Here is a 23,122-nt window from a genome sequence, read left to right as displayed (position 1 = left end):
TCAACCACTGTTCCTGAATGTAATATGCAATATAAATCTAACAAATCAACAGATCACAAGATAAGAGTATACACCGTATTTGTAATATATCACATTTTTATATTTCAAAATGTAGAACCGTGCTTCCATGAAAGAAATTGAAGCACTTGTTCTTTTACCAATTATATAGGCTCTCACTTAGAGGAGCCAAAAGACTTTTTAAGAGAATGTATTTTCTTACCTCTATGTTGTTATTCATTAAACCACAGGCATCAGCAAAGTCTGGATGTTTGGTGTTGATATAAGCTAACTCAATGGCCACTAGATTATGAACCTGCAATGCAACGTCATTCACAGTTCAAAAATTCAGTGAGTAAATCTAATGCTAGTGAAGAGCAATGACCTACAATGCTAGAAACGTAGTCTAACTGTCCATAGCAAAAGACCTGTTCTTACTGCCCCAAAGACATTAAAGTTCTGATCCGGAAGGCAAGAAGGGAATTCATTCATTCATTGCAATACATTCAGACCTTCAGCCGCTTTGGATGTTACATTAGTTTAACTTGTTAGCTTCATCAAGCTAAACCCCTCTCCAGCAATAAACAAACAAAACTCAGCAATTTCATGAGTGTAAGCTGTATAGTAATGAAGTGACCTATATAGTCAACCTTCAGCCACAAGCCACATACAACATTTGAACCAGGGAGAGATGGCTCACTATGGGGGATAGTGAGCATACAGAACAATTTTTGCTTTTTACATCAAACATATGCAGAGTCAATAACTGCAACACTTGGTTTCCTCCCCAATAAGCAGCCCAAAGCAGACTTTTATATTAAAACATATTTACTCAAAGCTAGAAGTTCAATTTTTAGTTCTCACTAGCTAAAGGGCATTACAAGCAAAATCAACATTTTGTGTTGATTTTATCTCTGAAACACACAGAATAAGGGCTATAATTTACTTTTCATGATTGCATCCTGAACTCTACAGTAAATGCACAGCTTCTGTTACAAGGGAGGGAAATATACCTATATCAGAAAGACTAGGAGATGTTAAATCCAAGTTTTAGTAAAATTCTTCTTGGGAAACTGAAACATAGGGGACAATAAAGTGAAGAGGGTTCCCCCCACCCCTTTGTTTTTAATGTATCTATCTTCCAATGTAGAAGAAGTTTCAAACCATGTAGATATTAAATGCCTAGCTATTTAACAAATAAAAGTTAAAATTCCTTTAATAATTTGGGTTCCTGACATTACAGAGCAAACAGAAGCATCAAGAAAGACTCCAGAAAACACACACTTTCTCCAGCAAAATTATAATAGATGGAAAATTACCATTTCATTTGTGACAGGAAGTCTTCTACGCAGAAGACAGGTTACTACTTCAACTATGGCATCGTGCAATTTAGGAAACCTCAATAATTCCTAAAAACAAAACAAAAATTTACTGATGAGACTTCCAGAATTTTTTTAGGAAAGTGGTGGGGGGAAGCCTAATAATTACAAACTTAATTCTAAAACATGCATTTTTACCTGTGTACTGTAATTACTGCAATGCTGGATAATCCTCTGCATTTCTTCATGAACCAGCTCCACGCAGCGCAAGCTAGGTTCTTCTAAACGTTTGATTTGCCTTTTTACCAGCAATTCAAACGAAACTTCAGGAACAAACAAGGCAGGACGGGGACCCTAGTTCAAAAGGAGGGAAAAAGCTGCTAAACTGTGTATTAAACCAATATGCATTTCTAAGAAGTAGTATCTGATGAAGCCCAGAATAAATCAGGTCACAGTGCTTGCACCCAAAAGAACACTCAGAACCGGTCTTGAGTAAAATATGTTACAAGAACATTTAAATATAAAAGCTATAAAATATAAAGTTATTACCTTTAAGACAAACTTTGTGTTAAATAATGATTAACCATCATCCTTATAGAATCTTTAAGATTTCTACCTACTAATGTCACTCTAGGCTTACAACTATGAACAATTCTTTTCACATTTGCAGATCCAAGTTTAAATGAAATTTATTATAAAGGCAAAGACATTCTCTTCCTAACTTCAGAGAGAAAAGTTACCATTATTTATTTGACAGACCTGAGCATACAATTCTTACTGCAAGGTAGGTGGGTTTTCTGTTAAATATAATCATAATACAGTGTCACTGATTTACAGTGTTTGGGATAATTTCATTTATGACCATACAGACCAATGCTTAGCTATACATAAAACATTTTTTTACCTGAAATTTCCTTTTTTTTTTAAATTAAATGAGCTTTAGAAACACAAAGATGTGATATGTCACATAAAAACAAGACATCTCTCCTGTTACTAAATGCTTTTTTACATTTTACATTTACAGAAGGATAAGAGCACGCACATAAGTTTTGTAAGTTTGAGTAACTATTGACCATGCAGAAACCTGACTGTCTGTCCATACCCAACAGAACACAGTACAAAAGCGGACTTATGTGTTTGACATCCAAAGTCAAGCTCTAAGGAGTGAACATTCTATACACAGCAAAATTTAAAAGTGAACTTACTGTTAATTCTTAGCAACACCAATTCCCATATTCACAAGAAACCAAATCTGTCATGTAAACACTGAACCATTGAAGAGTTGTGTCCCTTACATACAATTAAAATATCTGAATGTGTCCTAGCCCATACATCTCAGACTGAGTCTTCGCAACTAGCAGAAGTGCTTAATGCAAAGTAAATGCAGAGGCGCTCTTCCATCACCATTTCTGTAATATATAATAGCTTCAGCATAGAGTTGCCAGAGCTGGGCCTGAGGTTTATTTCAGCGTGTAAATAACAGTAATGAGCTGTAAGCATTCACCGTAAACTCATTCCATATAGAATAACGGCTACAAATTTGGATATGGTAATTTTTCCACTTAAAATACCAAAAAGCAGGATTCAGCCTCTTCATATTACCTCATTCAGCTGATATCGTTAATTCACAGGACTGAAGGAGCACAGATTTGTTGAAACCTTATCTTCAAATCCAATATATAGCAACAACACTTAGAAATACAGAATAACACTCACAGTAGCATTTCTAATGGCAGTCAGAATATCAATTGTATTAAGGCCACCCAGTGGGTCAACAGATTCTAATGTTCTTCCAAAAGTCTCATGAAAAATGTAACAGATTCTGGCTCCACCACATCTGAAAGAATAAAATAACAACTGAAGTAGCAAACAAGAAAAAAGCTCTCATTGCAAACATTTTTTACAGTTACTTGGATTCAAACATTTTTGAGTATGTTACACTCTAGTGTAGTACTATTGCCAATGAAAGCCAGGAAGAGCCACTGGGTCGATCTAACCGCTCAGTCAATATTCTGGAAAACCATTTGGTACTTACAGCTCCGAAGTCTCTATGTATTTTGCTGTTCCTTCAATAGTGTTACAATATTCTGTGGCAAATTTGGTAATAAGCTGCAATAAAGTGGCACTTTTGTCCTCAACAGGTTCCCCATAGCTGTTTAGTAGAGACTGGTACTGAGCAGCTAAAACATTGATTCTGGTTTTCAGTTCTGGCAAGCAATCCCTGATATGATGCATCAGCAGTCTAAAAATAGAAAACAGTCCCTCAATTAGAAGGGAGGAAAAGTTTCAGCTTTATCATCTCCATCAAAACAGAGAAGAGACAGAAAATAATCACCAAAGGAAAACATTTACTCAGGAAAATTACAGTAAATTCAGAAGCCGAATTTGGAACCAGAGTTTTCCTTCATGTATCACTGTACGGCACCAAAAGAGAAAGGAAAAGTAAAAATAAACATTTACACGTTTCTAACACACCAATTTATATCTTAAAGTATCTTTAAAAGCACACATTTATTTTATTTTACATAACATGTAATACCTGTTCAGTGTTCTAGCAAGATACTTGGTTCCATTTCGATTGGCTAGGGAAGGATACTTCTTTTGAAGAAAACCATACTCATCACGAATGGAATCAGCTACACTCTTCTTATTGTTAATATCCAACTGACTCCTGAAGTTAAAAGGCAGAGTTACGCACTAGTTAATAGATGCAAAGTAAAAAAAAATTACACTTCTGCTTTTCTGGACAGGACATCTAACGGCTGGTTTTTGCTTTACACACACAACTCCTCTTCCTTAGACAATAAAGGGTCTTATTTGTTGTTTCATGCAGTATAGTCAACAAATCAGTATGGGTAGCATCTGTACACAGACTAAGCAACGCTTTTATCAAAACTACATGAGATTTGACCTAGCTAATGCAAAAAATAAATTGAACAGTACTATAGCCATATGCAAAGATCTGTACTGGATCAGTGCTAATGTGATCAGCTGACCAGAAGCATCCCTCAAGCTAAAAAACAACAGCGGAAAGAAGTGACACTACAGTTCTTTTAGAAGAAGTGTCCCTACTCCTTTCTAAATTAGCAGCTGGTTGAGTGGAAGAAGAACAGACAGGCTTTTGAAAAGTGAACAACAAGCTTCTTGCTTGCTTATTCAGAAGTTTATTTCAACATCAAGTCACCTTATTCTTAAAACCATATTCATGATTAAAAAAGCCGAAAGCATTGCTTCATATTAACAGTTTTAAAAATAGCAGCAATGTGCCCAGACAGACCTGTTCACTACTCCAATGATGCCAAGTTTGACTGGAATCACTCTTCCCATGAGCACATCCATAGCATCAGTGCCAGCATCCATGAGATCCAGCTTTGTGATAACAGCAAGGGTTCTTCGACCTACCAAAGGGAAAACTCACTCACAGGGATGTTTTGTCTTGATGAGGGTAGCTAAAGCTCGTCATTCAAGAAGTTCCTCAGACAGCTGCATGAAGTTTAATACTGCAAACCAGCAAAGACTAGCGCAAGAACATGTAGTATTAAGTCTATCTGGAGCCCCTTATTAACAGGAGTATAAGAAAGTATGTGGCAGGTACTGCTCCCCACACAGATCTGGTTAAAGAAAAAGGTCTAGACACCATGCAGTTTGAAATTATAGTCATTACTGATTACAACAAACATTTTTGCATACTACATGAGGTCAGAGGCATTACTAAGCACTTGTGGAGAAGACTAAGTAAGGCAGGCAGGGGACTCGCAAGTGTGAGTAGACTGAGCATATTTCTAGCATGTGTGTCGGACCAGACATAATGGCAATCTGTTCGGAACTATATTTGAAATACCACTACCCGCTGGAGAAGCTGCTAAAGGAGGCAACAGGCCCACTTCTAGCATAGTGCATCAAATACATAGCTGAAAGCCCCAAGAGACTGGATAGCTTGAAATCCATCCACTGAAGAAGCTTTACGGGATTTAATTTTGCTAATGAAACATATTTTTATTGAATACGTGACTGAATGTTTTCTGAATTAACTAAGCTTCATATTGGACACTGTGGAGGAAAAAGTGACCTAAATTCATTAAATAGGTAAATACTGCACATCTAAACAGGTAGGCTAACATGCACAGGATTTGTCTGGGACCTTAATATTTCCCGAGCTCTTGGATCTGAAAAAAATGTAGCAAGAACTTTTTCTTTAAAATATAACACACTGAGTCTAAAAATAAACCAGTACCTCAGTGAAATCAGTAGGTTCTTGGGTCCTGAAACTTTCAGATGAATACAAGACAAATACTGCACATCTAAACAGGTAGGCTAACATGCACAGGATTTGTCTGGGACCTTAATATTTCCCGAGCTCTTGGATCTGAAAAAAATGTAGCAAGAACTTTTTCTTTAAAATATTACCCCCTTGGTTTAAAAATAAACCAGTACCTCAGTGAAATCAGTAGGTTCTTGGGTCCTGAAACTTTCAGATGAATACAAGACAGAGCGTCTACCCATTTTAGTACTTCTAGTCTCTTACATAACATTATTCCTACAGAACCTGCAACATGAGCTGCCACTCCAGACCTTTAAGGTTTAGAATTTTGGGAAGTGATCCAAAAGTCACAGCTGATCATTTTTACAGGGGTAAATTAAAAGGAAAGGGTCTGCTGCCTTGAACCAGGACAATCTGACTAAGACTGCCAGAAGAGGTTCTCCCTCGAGGTTACGTGGCTGTGGAACCCGTAAAGGCTTAGGCAGACAGGCCAAAGCAGACTCGGAGTTTGAAAACAATCAAGAAATGTTACACTTTGTGGGAAGAAAATTTGAGAGTAAAGCATACCAACACTAAGTTTTAGCCTAATTTCAGTATACCTATTTTCCATGTATACTCTTCCATATTCTTTCAAATCACACAGTGCCATTTATTAGTCAATGGTACCGATAGCACTTTCCATAGAAGCAGGCACCCAGTAGCTTCTGATCTGTTTCAAAGTCATTAGGTAAACATAAAATGATAATCCTCTTTTTAGATTAAATCAAATCAGTCAGTTCTGTCACATAAATGCAGGGCACCAAAATGGATACTGACAGTATATATTAATTTTATTCTTACTAAAAGTCACTAACAGCTAGACAGTCAATTACTAGCTGCAGGATGGCATATTTTCTTTACTAAAAGAAACAACATTGGACAATAAAGCATGAAGTCATCCTAACAGACTACTGTAAACTACTAAAAATCTCAAAACCCCCAACATTCTGTAACGCCATTTTGGTGCTCTGGAAACAGAAGTGGCTCCTATGACTACTAAGATAATTATTTGGCCTGTCGTAAGCCAGAAATCTATTAGATATTAATTCATCACAGCATCCTCTGAGTTGCAGAGACTGCAGCAGGAAGTCTTTAAGCAAATATAGTAATTGTATTTTCCAGGAAATGCAGTGACATTTGTTTTTCTTACTACTTTTTCCCCAAATGACTTCAGTTTTATTTTAGGATTTAATTTAAGAAGTTCAATTACAGGACCCAGTTTTTCTTGCTGCTTACCATCTGGATCCACCTCCCGTGCAATTTTAAGTGCTTCTGAAGTGGCCATGTCTGTGTTAGCAGCTGTGACTGCCAGAATAATTGAATTTGGGTTACTGATGAATTGAAGGATTAGTTCTCTTATTTGAAGTTCAATGTCCTTAGGCTGATCACCAACAGGCACCTAGAGAAAAAACAACATAGAACTGTTCAAAATTCTGTATTTATGCCTGTGTGAGACCATTTATTGGAAGTTCACACCCTATACCACAGCATAAGATAAAGTTTTCCAGCCCTTTCCTCCCACCTTCACAAACAAACAGGAAAGAAAGCAAGATCTTGAAAGGTATAAAAATCAAAAACACTCTTGTAGAAATAAGAATCAATTCAAATTATTTGATACTGTTGTCAAGATGCTTGGTATCCAAGAACCACCTGCACAACTGGCAGAGTGAGGCGAGAAGTCATCTTGTCATCTTCGTGCTACAGAAAATTATTCAGTATAAAACCTGAACAAACAGGACCTGAACATTTCGTGTAGTGTATCCTCACTTTATACAACATCTTATGCAAAATACGCACAGCAACTTCTGGAGAAGCAATGGGGAAAACATTTTCAAACTTGTCAACTACCCATCTATCTGCAGGCACAACTTTGAAACTCGAGTACTACTACTTCTATTAAAAAGAACATGCAAGCCGCACAACGCTTCCAATCCCTCAGTTTTATACAGAAAGGAAGAACTTAAGCAAATCTACCTCTTACAACAGCGAAGAGCACCAGAAACCCAATCTTACACCAGAAGTGACATCTCAGATTTATATAACCAACTACTTAACCTGAGGAAAGCTGTTTATCTAACAATACAGAATAGTGCCAAAGAGTGAACATACACTTGTCATTTCAAAATACACTGTTCACGGTGAGTCAGAAGGTAAGAAGCATTCTGCATCTTACCTTTGTCATTCCAGGTAAATCCACAAGAGTCAGATTTACAACATTAGATGAAAAAATCTTAAGATGAATAGGTTCAGGACTGATCCCCTAGAAAGATATTAATAATAAAAATTAATCACTGTACTGGATTATTTAAATGCACCCTTTAGAAAGCCAAAAAGCTGTAGTTTCATGCTAGAAAAACTTTCTTCCATCATACACCTTACAATGACGTGGTGAAGAAAAAAAAGCCAGCCACATCAGTCAACCAATTCCTTTGTCTTTGGAAGCAGCCCTGTTTTCCCCCCAGTATAATGCATAAAAGCTTTTCTATTTCAGTGATTATGCAGACATGCAAGAATAGAAGACTCGATTTTATAATTACACATAAAGCCATGTACGTGGAAAAATGGAAGCAAGTTTGAGTCAAAGTTTGCTTTTTGCACTATTATTACGGAAGCTTTGAAGTAAAGCAACAGCAATTCTCTGCATTTTCTTTTAGCTGAAGTCATTTATCTCATGAACACAGTGAAAAATTCTCAAGATAGCAAGCAGCATTACTGTGTTCTTCATTAGAATAGTTCAATGCTTTTCTCTTCTAGCTGCCAAAACTGTTTAAGAAAGGTTTAAGCAGCAAGAGAATCTATAGCAAGACAAAGATATGCAACATTTACCTTGTTATTTCCTGAAATCCTCTCTGTTTCATTTTCTATTTCCTGACGAATTTCATCAAAATCTGTATAGATCTGAAGTACGGAAGAAAAAAATTGTTTAAAAATCAAAGACAGCATCCACTTACCTAATCGCAAAATAATGCTCTCTTCTCCAAGAGACAGTGAAAAACTCTGTAACTAAGTATACAGAAGGTGAGAAAAAATAAGAATGACTATTAGCCCTTAAGCTAATGCTAACAGCAATCATCAGTGCTAAAAATTACAGAAATTGCAATCTTGGTATTTAATCTGTTGATTAATACTGTGAGATCGCAGTTATTAGCACTTATTACCCCATCAATGTCGGACAAGGTATAAAACAGTATTCACCTAAACAGAATTTCAAACACTTAATTCCATTTCTAATCTAGTTGCAATCCTTTGAGGTTAAAAAACAACATGTAGCCTGAACCTAGTCTCATCTCAAAGAGGACAAAGAACAAGGATAGAGTTTCATTTCACAATTTTTCCACTCTTGTCAAAACTATTCTTCCACCAATCCAAAATAAGTTAGCACAGAGCTACCCTTGCACAGGTTCCCCCTGCATTCCTCCCTAGATTTTCCTTCAATTTCTAGCTACTACTTCACTGCTACTCCATCAGAGTAAACATACCTTATTTTTGGTGTGAAGAAATTTACCCCACTCTTCAGCATCTATCTCTGAAAACAAAGAAATGATACATGAGAGAGAGGAAGCAGATGTTTCAATGACATTTTTCCAAGAGCCTGTTTGTTGAAAACTACAATGTGATTTCTTTTTTCCAAGCAGCGAGAAAAATGAGTCTGCTTTCTACTGTTAGATCTTAAATAGTTCAGTACAAATACATTTATGATTCTGCCAAAACATTGCATGTTATTACTCTTTTTAATTTGTCTCTCTTACACAAGGTCCACCTTCTTAATTGTGACTGAGCCAATCAGCTATATTACCATTTTTCAGAAATGGTCTAATCCATTAAATATCAGCTTGCAACAGAAAGCAAAAGAATTATTAGCAATAGCTTAAAAAACCTGAAAAAAATACCAGCTTTTAGCATCTTTTCTTTTACCATGCAAGTGAGATCAAATTACAGCTGAAAGAAAAAAGTTAGAAAAACCTGTAGAACCAAAACCAAGGAAACAGAAAATACATAAGAATTCTGCATAACAATGAAGTCTTAGGAGAACATGTCTCTTCCCAAATCTGTCAAGGACCAAACATTTTAACTCTTGTCAGTCACCACCGATGTCGGGAATTACTTGGGGGCTATTCAAGAGCAGTCCCAGAAACAGCAAAGGAGTTTTTGTCAATTCCTGCTTCGTAGCACAGGCAGCAGAGTCACACTGCGAGATACTCACACTTCCACAACTAGGTTTCCAAGTATTAGTGTTAAGTTCCATTCCAAATTTTTAGTTTGTGGTCATTTCCCCTCTGCTCCCCGATACAGCAAGCTGCTTGAGAAGAACAGTCTACAAGAAATCTGGCCATTTGGCAAACACCCTGCTTACTGACAATCAAGTCATCTTTCAAAACATTCTTCCACTCAAGTTGAATTTCAAGATACTGATCAACAGAGATTTTTTTAAAGGATTTGGGAATTAAAAGTGCAGGAAATTCTATGAAGCAGCAATGGCACAGAAGAAAAGCAAAAATCATCTCATTCTAATGTAACAAGGTCAGAAAACTAAAAATCAACCAGATCACAAGACTCAGCAAAATAATCAATCAACACAGTAGCCAAAGTGTAAAAGTAAAAGTGTAATCAACAATAAAGTGGCATGAAATGTATGTGGTTTAGTGTATATAAGCATGCACTTTATGCATAGGGAGAAAAAGCAACCTTTAGAAAGGTGTCTTGGATTTTTCCATGTAGCAGGGTCTGCAGTTAAAGAGAAACAGCATTGAATGTTTAAAATTTTTAATCACATTTAATATAGCATTTTTATTAACTTTCAGTAGCAGATTGTACTACAAAGATCACAAATGCATGCAGACAGATGTGCATGCTATTCTACTATTGATGAGAATGTATAACATTAACAATATGCACAGAGATAAGATCTTAACTAAACACTGATAAATGATGCATATTAATCAGATATTCTATACGACAAAGTTTACTTGATGATGACTTTATTATTGCTGTTCATCTAATTCCAACAGCTCACAACATTTTTATCTGAGCACAGAAAACAGCACCATTAGGTTCCGCAAAGCTGAACTTCTTTGGCGAAGTATGTGTCTCATCATTTACTCATGGCAAGAACGAGAAAGAGTAAGGAAACATTTTTAATGTCACTGGAAGTAATATTACTGTATGGGAAAGAAATCTGAGGTTTTGCATCAATCTTTCTAATGCTCAATTAAAAAAACAATTATGGCAGTTCTGAGACAGATTTAAGAAGAGACAACATTAGCTATCACCCTTCTCAACTTTTAATTTTCTCAAAATATTTATGTAAAACCCATTACAAAAACAACTTTTTATTGAAAGGTTGATGAGTTTACAACTCTGTATTTTTATGTAAGGCCAGTACAGCACCATGGAAGTGCAAGAATCAAAACAAACTAGTGAAGACATTTTTGACATGTGCCTGTTTGGCACAAAATGCAAGTAGCACAGCAACAATCAATTCATCAGTTTGGAAAGCCTAGTACATCTGGGGAGTTATTTTAATGTCTTGCTCAGGGGGTAAGTCAGAGGTTTATCATCAACAGAAATATGCTGATTTAGATGGACTGGATCCATTAAGGAAAAAAATTTTTTAAAACAAACTATTTTTGTCCTTAATGTTCTGCAGGCACATGAGCTATGAAGAAACCATTGTTAGGAGGCAGCTTTTGGTTGTCTTGGTTGGTAAATACGCAAAATTACATACCAGTCTCCAAAGTAAGTGCAAAATGAAAGGGCTCATTAATTCCAGGTTATTAAACAGGTTTAGTTTATTTACAGTTCAGAGGAAATAAAGCAAAATGCACATACAGGAAGAAAGTACAGTATCTTCAAGATTGTATTGCTCATCCCCTCTTAAAAATTGAATCCAAGAAAGTAAAGACAGGCATAAAGCCAGGAAGAAAAAGATACAGCAAGATACTGCCACCATTACATTTGAAAGAGATTGACCAAGCACTCTCCTGTTATGTCCTTCTTAGGGAGATGATGTCCTTCTAGGACACACTGTTTTAGTCTTAAATTACTGGTTTTGTGGTGGCATAGGAATTTGCAGCTAGGTACAAGGCTTAGTTCTATGTATAAAAAAAAATTTCTTTTTACTATAATCTATTAACTTTTTAAAATACATATAAAAAAAGATGCATTCTAGTCAGAGGCATTGCATTTTAAAAGACGACTGAAAATTTTTTAAGTTATGACAAGCCACAAGTTTTCTTTGCTATACATAACACAAGAGAAGACTGAAGCCATGATAAACGGCTTAGTCTTAACCTCAGCCTTGGTGCACATAAAAAAAGAAGAAAAAGAAGCTAAGGAATAAATGCAGTCTCCTGAAGTGTACAGAAAATCTCATCTGGTCCAAGTATAAGCTTTTAGAAGTTTCATTTTATACAGCGGGGGAACTCTTGCCCCACTCTTCTGAGGAAGTCTGTACTGACACCCCTTTAATATTTGAGAAAAATTTCCCAATAGCTCTAATTCAATGCAAAGGAGTTTTAGGAAAGGAGGAAGGATTTGCATTACTCAAAATGCAAGGATGGTCAAGGCAAGGAGAAAATATTTTAATTAGCCTACATTCAACAACCCAATGCTCTGGTTTACATGTAGAACTTTTTTTTATCACTAGTTTCACTAGTAAATCAGTCTTCTGCCAATTATGTTACTTTCTGGAAGCTTTTTGGGCAAAACTTTCATCTGAATTAATCATCTGATTACAATGCTAGATAAGAGTACACAGAAATTACAATTCGGTCATTATACAGATTATAAGAAATTATTAAAACAGCAGCTACTAAGAACAAACAGATCCTGCCTTTAAAAAAAAGCACCTCCTGAAAATAGCAACAGTCTGTTTGCTTTTCTGGCTTTTCATATCTTGGAGTGAGACCTGAAAACTTTTAATTAATATACTGGAAAACTAGACATAATTATGGAATTATTCTCTTAACTGCCCTCCACCAAATTGTTACTTGTTATCTCCTATACTGCAATGCTCCTTTAAGAAGCTCAAATAGAGTACAATGATAACTGACTTCAGTTATTCATGTATCTCTTCTCCCTTCCTAAAGCAGTAGAAATGTTCTTCATACACAATGGGAGCACAAAGAAGCTGTTCAGAGTCATAAAAGGCTACCACCATAGAGGATTTCTTGGAGCATGGCAACAAGAACTTCCCAAATGCTAAAAAAGACAAAAATCAGCAGAGCATGAAGAATCTTACCTATTTTCCTAGGTTTCCAGTTCCCACACCTTCACAGCTCTTGGACCCAGCAGACTACCATCTGAACTCTCTTTTCCCCCCTCCATCACCTCATCCTTTCCTAGCTCTCTTTCTCTAAATTAAAAAAAAATCCAACTTGTGAAAAAACCATGCACATCTTCCAATCTCTTCTGTATGTGGTATCATTTTTTCCATCCTTGACGCTAACTAGATGGCAAGCTCTTTAGTGAAAGCTCTTTTGCTCTTGTGCTTCTACAAAGCTAAGGACAATGAAGCAGTCCACACTGTTTGGGAGCTAGGGGTAAGAGATACCTATTTGAAGAAGAGAGCAAAAAGCTGACAAAACAGTGTTGATTTAGCAAGCAGCAGATCTGTATTAATTATTCCTGTGTTCCATATCAATTCTGTCTGTTCAGAATTTGAATAGTGTTCAGCTTCCTATCTTGGACAAAAAAAAGAACCTAGAAACGTTTACTAATTGACCATTCATACGTTCACTCCTCTTTTCCATTTCCTAACAAATGGATAAGCTACCAGAATAGGCCTTAGCTACAAGACCAATTTAATAATTCACAAGACCAGACCCAGTTCTCTCGTAAACGCTGCTTCTCTTGCAATTTGATAAGAGAACACCACAGTGTGGTATCACCACATCAAATACACCATATGTGCTGAATCACTAGAGGCTAACAATAAACAGCAAAAGCATAATGAGAACATTTCCTTCACACCAAACCACACACATCTCTGTAGAATGTATGTATCAGTCTGAAATAGCACGTTATGAAAACACAGCACTTCCTCCTATTTAATGGAAAATTCTTCTCTGCTGTTTTCTGACTATCTTAATTTATTGCAGTGACCACCGTACAAGGGTATCACATAGCTCATCAGTGACTTTGAGGAACAGCAGAGATGATCTTTAATGTTGCATGTTAGAAAATCAGAAGTTAGTTCAAATGTCTGGCTGCAATTCTTTCTCAACAATCTTTCCCAATGTGCTCCCAAGAATCAAATAATTATTTTTTTAAAGAACAAAAACCAAACCAAAAAAAACCCACACCACCAAAACAAAAAAAAAACCCAAACCAACCAACCAAAACCCCTAAACTGATATGAGCTGATAGTCTTTGGCAGCTCACATGCATCAGAAGATGTCAAAATTAAGATACTGGAAGGACACAATTTTTATCTTCATAGTCATAAAGACAAGGCAATTGTCCATGCTTAAACAAATACCACAGCAATCCATAGTGCTTTGTGTTAAAAACAGGGAAGCTTTCTGGATGCAAACACTCAGACAGAGGTAAAATTTAAGCTTATAAGAACCACAGACTAGTACTGTTTTTAAATGGATGTATTTATATGTAATACTAGAACATATCTAGAGCAAGCATTAGAATGGATAAAGGTGACAAATCACAAAACAGAAATCACAAAACAAAAAGGCAGTTGCATAAAAGTATCTGTGCACACAGAGAGTTCATTACCAGCACATTCAGAAAGCAGCATGCCGACATTGATATTCCGTTGTCCAATACTCAATTTGTAAATAAGAAACCCCTATCTGGAGAAAATCCTTTTCTGCAAGACTATGGATAGATTTCCCTCTGGGAAATCCCAAACACATATTCAACCCTACCTCAACATCCACCTCATAACAAACAAAAATATGACCTGTAGTAGTATAGTGACTTATTACAATGTCAGACAGCATAGCCAGGATAAGACATTGCCATCTTTTTTCTTTCCAAGGTACTTGATCCGATCTTCTCAGATGTAACACCACAATCTGTACATATGCTAAACCAGATCAGTGACAAAACCATTTAGGCCGCAATTTGCCTGAATTTTGGAGGGAGAAGAGAGGAGAAGAGGAGACGAGAGTTTCATACGCAACTGGTAAGTCATAAAGGTTTGTCCGTTCTTACCAAACAAGCCCATGTCTCTCTCAAAGGAACATCAAGAAGAGATTATAACATGTACATCTTAAATACTGATTTCCCCCCCCCCCCCCAAGATCCAAATGGGCCTTATAAATATTAATTTAGCCCATCCTTATGCAATAATATCATTATCCCATTTTAAGTTTAAAATCTGAATCCCCAGATCAAATGCAACCTACAACAAAAAGGCTCTGCCTTGACTCAGAATACTCTAATTACAAAACCATCTTTTATACCTGTAAAGTTGCAGAGCAGAACAAAATTGTATTTTATCCTACAACTCAGAATCAAATCATTCTGAAAAGTACTAGAAACTATACACTGCACAATGCAAGTAACATAAAACCACATTTAAAGAGATCAAAACCACATTTAAAGAGATCAAATGTGCCATTTCTAAAAGGTTGCCCAGAGACTCTCTGAATTCTCCACCCTTGGAGGTTTTCAAGACCCAAATGGATAAAGCCCTGAGCAACCTGGTCTTGAGTTCAGAGTTGGCCCTTTTTGAGGAGGAGGCTGGACTAGAGACCTCCCGAGATCATTTCCAACCCAAATTATCCTACAATCTCTCACAATCCAGCACACCCTGGATTGCACACTAAAAGTTCTTAATTGTTATGAACCTGAATTGTGTTCTCTGCTTGTGGCAATAATAAAAATTGGAGCTTAAACCTTTTAAACCGCACAATATGAGTAACTGTTCTTCAGAAACCAAAGGCTATAAATATTGTATGAAAACAAATACTATAAAGAACTTCTGATACCTTGACTTACTATTGCCAGAAATAAATTCCAAAAAATTTGAACACAATGAGAATTAATAATTATAGCCCCAAGTTTATCACACCATCAAAAGCCTGTGTACTTTTTACTGTCTACATCAAAAAGCTAAGATCTATCTTACGATCAGAAGGTGGATATGTCCCTGCTACTCTTTCATAAGATCAAGAGCACTAGTTAGTATAGAACGAGCATTTAAACTCCCAAGGGACAACTGAGATTACTTTCTTGATCTGCTGAAGGATAATATAGAATACTACAGAAGACACAAGCTTCAAACTAGACAGCTTCAGCACATTTAAAGTGTTGTTCTTGACGCACTTGGAATCTCTCGGTGCAGCCCAATAAGGTAGCATCTGTAAGCTACAGAGTGTGCCCATTAAATTCTGTTTGCATCTACTACAAATTTGTTTTAATTTCTCCTCCTCACGTTCCATTCAGAACTTATCTATTTCCTAACCTCCTTCTAAGAAGTCACATACTCATCTTCTCAAGGAAAAAACCTTATTTATACAGCAAAAAAGGAGGGGAAGAAAAACACACACAAGAAAATCATGTTCTTTACACTATAGACAATCATTATCATAACTGAAATGGTTTCTTTGGCCTGCTTTTCTCAAAAGCATTTCCTAAGAACAAACAGGAAAGCTTAAAACATTAAAGATATTTTGAATATCCAAAAGCTTTTGGCTTCATGACATTTGTTAAATGGACAGAACAGATGTGACAACAGCGTGTTTTTTCTTCCAAGTAAATTTTAAAAAGCACACTCGAGTTTTAAGTATACAACTGATTTTTCAGTCATGTGAACAAGAAAGATTAAAAGTCTCTTTCCTACTAAGCAAAACACACTCTTGGATCACACTTACCATTTTCATCTCCAGCTGTTTTCCGACCATCCTCTGGGGAAACATGCACCAGCTGCAGAATAAGGGGTCTCCGGGTGACAACTCCAGTACCTCGTGGGAGCAGATCCCTCCCCACAAGACTTTCCAACACAGAACTCTTTCCACTGCTCTGAAAATTGGAATACAGCTACATGATTTTCTTAAACATCAAAATGGTGTAATATTTTAGTTTTAGCTTGCTTTCATCACTCCTGCAAACAGTGCTCTATTCTGTTCTCTGCTATACAGTGCCCAAAGGAGCGTCTGATAGACTCACTGCATCTAACACAGTGGTATCGCACTGCGTAGGCACTAAAGGACAAGTCTGCTATAAACCAGTGACTGTCTAAACCTGCTTGGGATACTTAAAAGCCATGGAACACTTAAAAGCCATGTAGACAGATGTATTTTCTATCTCTTAAGGCTAAACTAAACACATAATAGGTTTCAGAAAAAATAATATCCTACTTAACATTTTCTACCCCAAATATTAATCTCTCCAGAAACATTTTTGGAAAAGAAAAAGCTATTTTTGTTTATAATGCTCAGAAGGAAATTCTATGTCTTCTACTATGTAATTTTGAAACATCTTGCAGTAACACTTCACTCTGTAGACCAAAGAATTTAACCTTCTGTTAGCATGAACACGGGCTGGCCATGTTAATACTAACGGGAGCATTATACAAAAAGGTATTAACGACGTACACTTGAGTACATTAAGCTATTACAATCTTCTATTCCTTTCAGTTTGGTTTTTTTGTATAATGTATTATATCAGCTTCATAAGTGCAGACATTGTTTTATACTCTAAATATATAAACAAACATTGTTTTATACTGTCTCTCCCACTCTGTGTGTGTGTATATATAAGTATTTACAACTGAATTGACTGCAAACATCTGTCTACATAATAACAAACCGTAAGAAGTTGTGAAATACTTAAAGGCTGTGAAATTTCAAATTTGCTTTGAGAGTCCACATTTAAAATGTTCTCCTGTAGCACTTTTGTATAAAATGCAGAATTGGGCTACATGGTCCAATAAGCAGCTGTGAGCACATGGGCTTTAAAAGTGATTCAAGACTACTACCATGTTAAAACTAAAAATAAACAATAGACCCAGATATGTCAACATAATACTTTGAAAGTCTGACGGAAAAGATTTTGTCTTTTTAATAGAGCTGTATTAAACTCTTCCAGTTTTCTGCAGCTGGAAAGTCAACATGGACATGCCATGAGAAAACCTGCTCTGACAATCATTGCTGTCAGCTAGGAAATGTTTCTATATTAATGCTACTACCAAACAATTCTCTTAAAAACAAACAAACAGAAAAAACCCCAACAGATGCTTCTGACAGCTAGAATGTGCATTACTGCTGTACAACCTCAATTCAGCTTACCAGTTCTGAAAGAACAGATTCGAGACTTCAAGTAAATCATGAGTACATAACCTAGCATAACATGAAATAAAAGCAGTGTTGAATATCTTTTAAATATCATACATTTAGTGACATCTTAGGTGACTTTTCTAAAAATGAAAAATAGATCAGCAGAGGTCAAGCAACACAGCACTATCAGACAGCACGTTTCTACTGGTGCAGTAAGACAAGACAGGAACATATTACATGAGAGCATTAGAACCTATTGAAACAGGACTTGTATGCAGAAGCATGAAATAAATATTAAAATACAAGGCCAAACTCCTAGAAAGCTTGCACAACGACAACAAATGAAAGCCTTCTTTTCTTCTAACACTTTACTGTGTAACTGCTTTATGGCACAGAAAAATGCTGTTTTATCAATGTCATTTGTCTCAATAGGTGAATAACAAACCAATGCAGATTGTGTATATTTTTCAAAGTAAATCTAAGTCAAATTTGACAGCAGTGAGGTCAACTGTCTAGAAAGAGTAGGGAGAAGGACAGGGTCACAGGAAACAGAAGGATAGCCTTATTAAGACTTTTTGCTTCAGAAAACTCCCCTAGAAAGTAGTTAATAATTTTCTTCTTCAACTGACCTCCTCCAATCAACTTTGGGCACCTTCCATGCAAGGAGCTTATGACACGACATTGGGCACTGAAATCTTACCAGAGTAACTGAAGAACAATCTGGCCAAAGCACGAACTAGCTCTGGAAGCTTCCCTGAGAGAGCTCCCGTTGTAGCACACTTCTGAAGAATTACTGATATTACAGAATGTGAAAAAACATACATTTCAGAGTGACAAACAACAAACCACTTCTTAACAAACCTCACAATTTAAAACAAGTGGAATGCCTGCTCAAAAAGATGAGACATGATAAAGGTTCATCAGCTGCACTGGGGAAAAAAACAAAAGCCACCAGGGTTTCATTTATTAAAAATATTTTTAACGTCTCTTGAGCAAGACTTCTTACATATGGGTAGAACGATCACTCAGTCTCAAAGGGCTGGAGGTGAGACTTGGATGAAGTGGCTTCTCCTGAACATATAATCCAAGTAGAGAAAGGATAGTAATAAATAGCTCAAGTCCTTACCAAGAACCTCATCAAGACAGGAAACCAAGATACATGGGACAAGTTGCTGCACACTACTGCTCATTGTTTGGTCTTTCCAAAAGAGGGGTATTGCAGGAAGCTGAGATGGGCACACACCAAACTACGTATGGAACTAAAACACTATGTCTTACACCACTCCCACAGTTATCTTTGGATGTAGAAGGAACGATCTGGATCCTTTGCAAATGTAAAGTCATACATTAGATGAGACACTACAGTACGCCACACATCAGGAAATTTGTTTCAAATTGCATTACATTCCCTTATTAAAGCAATCTGGTCTTGGAACATAATACAGCATGTAATGACGCACTCAATCTGGGCCCCATACACGTCCATTACCAAGAACTGTCTGGGAACACGGCAAGGAAAGCAGTAAACACAAAGCTGATCTTTTTCTGCCAGTGCAGGGAAGTGATGGATATGGGGTCTGTTCAGAATACAAATTCAGTTCAGCCAGTCCTTCATACAACAGATGTAGACAGAGACCAATACTGATGACCAAAGGTACTGCAGAATTTTTAGGAATAAGTCTGCACCAACATCACGCTTGTTTTGTCATCTCATCAGAATGCTCATCAGTATTTTAAGCACGGACTGAAATGCATAAACCCATCTCATGACGAGTCCTGAAAAGCATTAACAAATTCTAACCTTTTGTGGCAGATCAGTCAGGTTTTCCTCTGGACCCATACCTGATCCTAATTTGAAATATCTATAAGCTGTGATATCTAGAGGAACTTTATATAGATTGCTCAGAAAAAAAGAGCAAATACAGGAACACCTTGCTGTCTGTTGCTTGTTTAACCACTGTGTCAAACTTCCATTACTGAGTGTTTAACACTCTGCTCTGTTAACCATCATCAGTCTCACAGATAAGCACCTAAGTTTGATGGATGGTAAAACCATTTTTTCTAGAAGTACTAAGATAAGAAGGGATGATGTACCCAGGGACTTATTTTATTTCAATACACACTGACAGTATATATGATGTAAATCTTACCAGCTTTCTCACTGCCTCCTTAACAGTTATATTTTCATCATTGTCAACATCATCTTCAGGTTAATCTAAAACAATCAAGGATGAATGGCACAATAACAGGGAAACAATTCTGCACTTAACTCTCACAAATTAAAAAGCTGAAATCTGTAAGAACAGTGATCCACTCCAAAAAGCCAGCATCTCTACTGTTTAACAGTCCTAATGATCTTGCTTCAGCCTCCCTATCCTTCATTTCTTCTTTACTTGTCCCTGCATGTTTCAACTGTGTGCACTTCTTAAGTATCAAAAGGCATTTACTCCCATCCATTATGCTAATTCTTGTGAGCAAATTTGGTTTGCAACCTGCTGTATTACTAACCACATTTTTCAGGAATTCAGAAGCAGCAGACAGCAGCGCGTAACTTTATAATTGTCCAACTTCATTAACAGCAAGACATGTTACTTTCAAAATCACTTCAGGGTTGTTGACAAGCCGAATGGAAGAGACTATTGAAATTTTTGAAGTAACACTATGAACAACCATTCACATTCATCCCAAACATTTACTTCACTGGCTTTCTTAGTCTTTTTCCAAGTCCTCATTAGCGTTCCTAATTTTAGAAGACTTGTGCCCTATACCCAACAGTATGCAAAGATATATTCTCCATATTCAAAAGAGAACCCTGACCCAATCCTCTTCCACTATTGATAGTTACCCTCCACTTTGAGCCCCGTCTATAGGTACAAAGGCCTAGAAGACACTGCTGGTGAAGACCAAAGCAGAGAAAGCACCAAGTGCCTCAGTCTTGTCCATATTCACTGTCACTAAATCACCTGTCACAGTCAGCAGCAAGCCCGTATTTCCCTCGTTTCTCTTTTTTCTTCTTCAACTGCTGACGCAGTGCTGGAAGTTCTTCTTGTTGCCTTTGATGTCCCTTACCAGTTTCAACTCTAGTGGAACACTGGATTTCTTAATACCATCTCTGCATATGCAGGCAGTATTTTTATATCCTTCAGCGAGCTTGTCCTCACTTCTACTTCCTGCATGAGTCTTCTGTGTTGATGCTTAAGTCATGAGCTCCCTCCACACTGCTCTCCTTACATGTCTACTCATTTTCCTGAGCATTTGTATGGTCTACTGTTTTGTGCTCCAATGAGGTTGTCCTTAAAGACATGCCACGTCTTTTGAGTGTCACTGTCCTGTGACTCACTGGATCCCACCAATTAGCTCAGTAAATAAGCCAAAGTCTGCTCTTATTCTTAGGAAGTCCATGCAGCAAGAAGGCAATAAACACACAGACTCACCTGGAGTCTCACTGATGCACAAGAACCATGAGATTTTTTTACAGTCATTTGCTCAGATTGTTGCATATTTCAAGTATTATTAAAATGATAATGGACTTGTATCAGCTGCAACAAATTTCAAGTCATCTTACAAGAATCTGCTGCCTTTCTTCTGTCTATCTTTAGACTTCATAACCGCTTTGCGGAGCCAATGTAAAATAAATCATCTGTGGAAAAAAACCTTTATAAGGAAACATGTCAAATAAACTACTGGGGAACTTCCAACAAGAAAATTGGTTGAAAGCAATGTAAACTTTGTTCGTTGCTTTTGATAGGACAAACTGATAATTTTTTTATTATCTGATCAAATAGGAAAAACCGCAAAGAACTCCTGCAACACAACACAGATTTACTGCAGGACAGCACAAGAAAACAAAAAGGCAGTGATGTCAGCATTCCCTATGACTTTTTCAGTGGCACAATAACAAACATTTGAGAATGACAGTAAGAAACTGCAAAGTAGGAGAGATTTCTCAATGAGACACAGTAATTCCTGAAGAATTCTCTTAAGAAAAGCAATGCATCTACTCTGACGCCCAAGGCAGAATGGTGGCAATTTTGCAGTTTCTGTCATACAAGAATTATAAAAGTCCTGCTGGCTAAATCATGCTCTTAGCAATACATACATATATGGTTTACTAAATTTTAATTCTATTATTGGGAAACATAAGCTAATGCATTTTTTCTGCGGTCTCATCCATAGGAATATTACCCAGATAGGTGCTCTGAAAAGAAGTTCTCTGCAGTAGCTATCCTGGAAGAGTTCAGCATGCTATAACTAAAGAGCAGCAAGATTTTTTTTCTTTCCTTGTTTTGCAAACATGAATTATTCTGAAATAAAAGGTCAGCACACATGCAATTCCAGAGCAGTTCCACAAGGAAACTGCTTTGGTTGGAACAGCTATTGTGGCAGGATTTTCCTATGTGAACTAGGGACAGCCCAAGCTAGCCTGGTTCTAAACAGCCAACAAATTCAAAAACTTATTTACTAATCAGAAGAGAATTCTGAAGTTACAAGCAGGCCCGATGAATTACTGTAAGACATACTTTGAAACAAAATCACACTTCTAGAAAGATGCAGAAGAGCTAACAGGCTGATCCCAACTTGAGAAAACAGTGAAACCCAGCATAACGCACTGCTGGCTGTTGCAAAATACACTTTCTCTGTGAAAGATCTTGTCCAGATTACAAGACTCTTGTTCCTGCAGGCCATTCCCCATTCACTTGCCTTCAGCTTTCCTGAATCAGTCAGGAAGAAAGTGGAAGCCACAGGAACTCCCTCCGCAAAAGACAGCTTATGTACAAGTAGTAAGGAAAGCCAGAATTTGCACAGCTCAGTCAAAATTCTTCAGGAATCCTGTATTTACACCATATCTAAATGTAGATACATGCCAAACAACACCAAATAGATAATAGATAATAGATGTATTCTTTCTCAATACATCAATTCCCAAAGTCCTCCAATAATTCAGTTAAGAAAAAAATACCTCATGTAATTAGAAACAACGAGTACAGAACTTCTCTAAGTTAGATCATGGAACTGTGGTATTTGCAGATCCACATTTCAAAGCCATATAGACTGACCTTATATAGTATTGCTTATACTACTATATTAATTACTTTTTCAGTAATACGAATCAAAGCAAAGCCAATTTATATCTTCAAATTAAAAAAGTTCTGAACAACAGAGTTTTGGAGGGTTTTTTTGGTTGGTTGGTTTTGGGGTTTTTTGGGGGGTTTCGGGGTTTTTTTGTTTGTTTTAAGAGAAGGCCAGTCAACCTTCTGGCTAATATA

The 23,122-nt window shown here is 36.8% G+C and overlaps 1 protein-coding gene across 3 annotated transcripts in view; it reads right to left on the bottom strand.

Moving 5' to 3' along the window:
* DNM1L (dynamin 1 like) overlaps positions 1 to 21,346 on the bottom strand; it is a 34,438-nt gene extending 13,092 nt beyond the window's left edge. For 2 of the 3 annotated variants that reach the window (XM_009288335.2, XM_009288338.2), the window contains exons 1-13: positions 21,290 to 21,346; positions 16,452 to 16,599; positions 9,096 to 9,142; positions 8,443 to 8,514; positions 7,790 to 7,876; positions 6,853 to 7,015; positions 4,594 to 4,714; positions 3,856 to 3,987; positions 3,352 to 3,558; positions 3,033 to 3,153; positions 1,515 to 1,670; positions 1,317 to 1,406; positions 221 to 313 (exon numbers count right to left, since the gene is read on the bottom strand). In XM_009288335.2, coding sequence (XP_009286610.1) covers positions 221 to 313; positions 1,317 to 1,406; positions 1,515 to 1,670; positions 3,033 to 3,153; positions 3,352 to 3,558; positions 3,856 to 3,987; positions 4,594 to 4,714; positions 6,853 to 7,015; positions 7,790 to 7,876; positions 8,443 to 8,514; positions 9,096 to 9,142; positions 16,452 to 16,599; positions 21,290 to 21,337 — 1,485 coding nt within the window. In that variant the 5' untranslated portion in view covers positions 21,338 to 21,346. Of the gene's footprint in view, positions 1 to 220; positions 314 to 1,316; positions 1,407 to 1,514; positions 1,671 to 3,032; positions 3,154 to 3,351; positions 3,559 to 3,855; positions 3,988 to 4,593; positions 4,715 to 6,852; positions 7,016 to 7,789; positions 7,877 to 8,442; positions 8,515 to 9,095; positions 9,143 to 10,302; positions 10,342 to 16,451; positions 16,600 to 21,289 lie in introns of all 3 variants that reach the window. The other variant, XM_009288334.2, reaches the window with a different exon arrangement.
* Between the last annotated feature and the right edge of the window lie 1,776 nt (positions 21,347 to 23,122).

The sequence above is a fragment of the Aptenodytes forsteri genome, unplaced genomic scaffold (genome assembly GCF_000699145.1).
Source record: "Aptenodytes forsteri isolate BGI_AS27 unplaced genomic scaffold, ASM69914v1 Scaffold56, whole genome shotgun sequence".
Lineage (NCBI taxonomy): Eukaryota > Metazoa > Chordata > Aves > Sphenisciformes > Spheniscidae > Aptenodytes > Aptenodytes forsteri.
The sequence above is the reverse complement of the archived record's forward strand: the minus strand, read 5'-3'. Positions and strand labels throughout refer to the sequence as shown.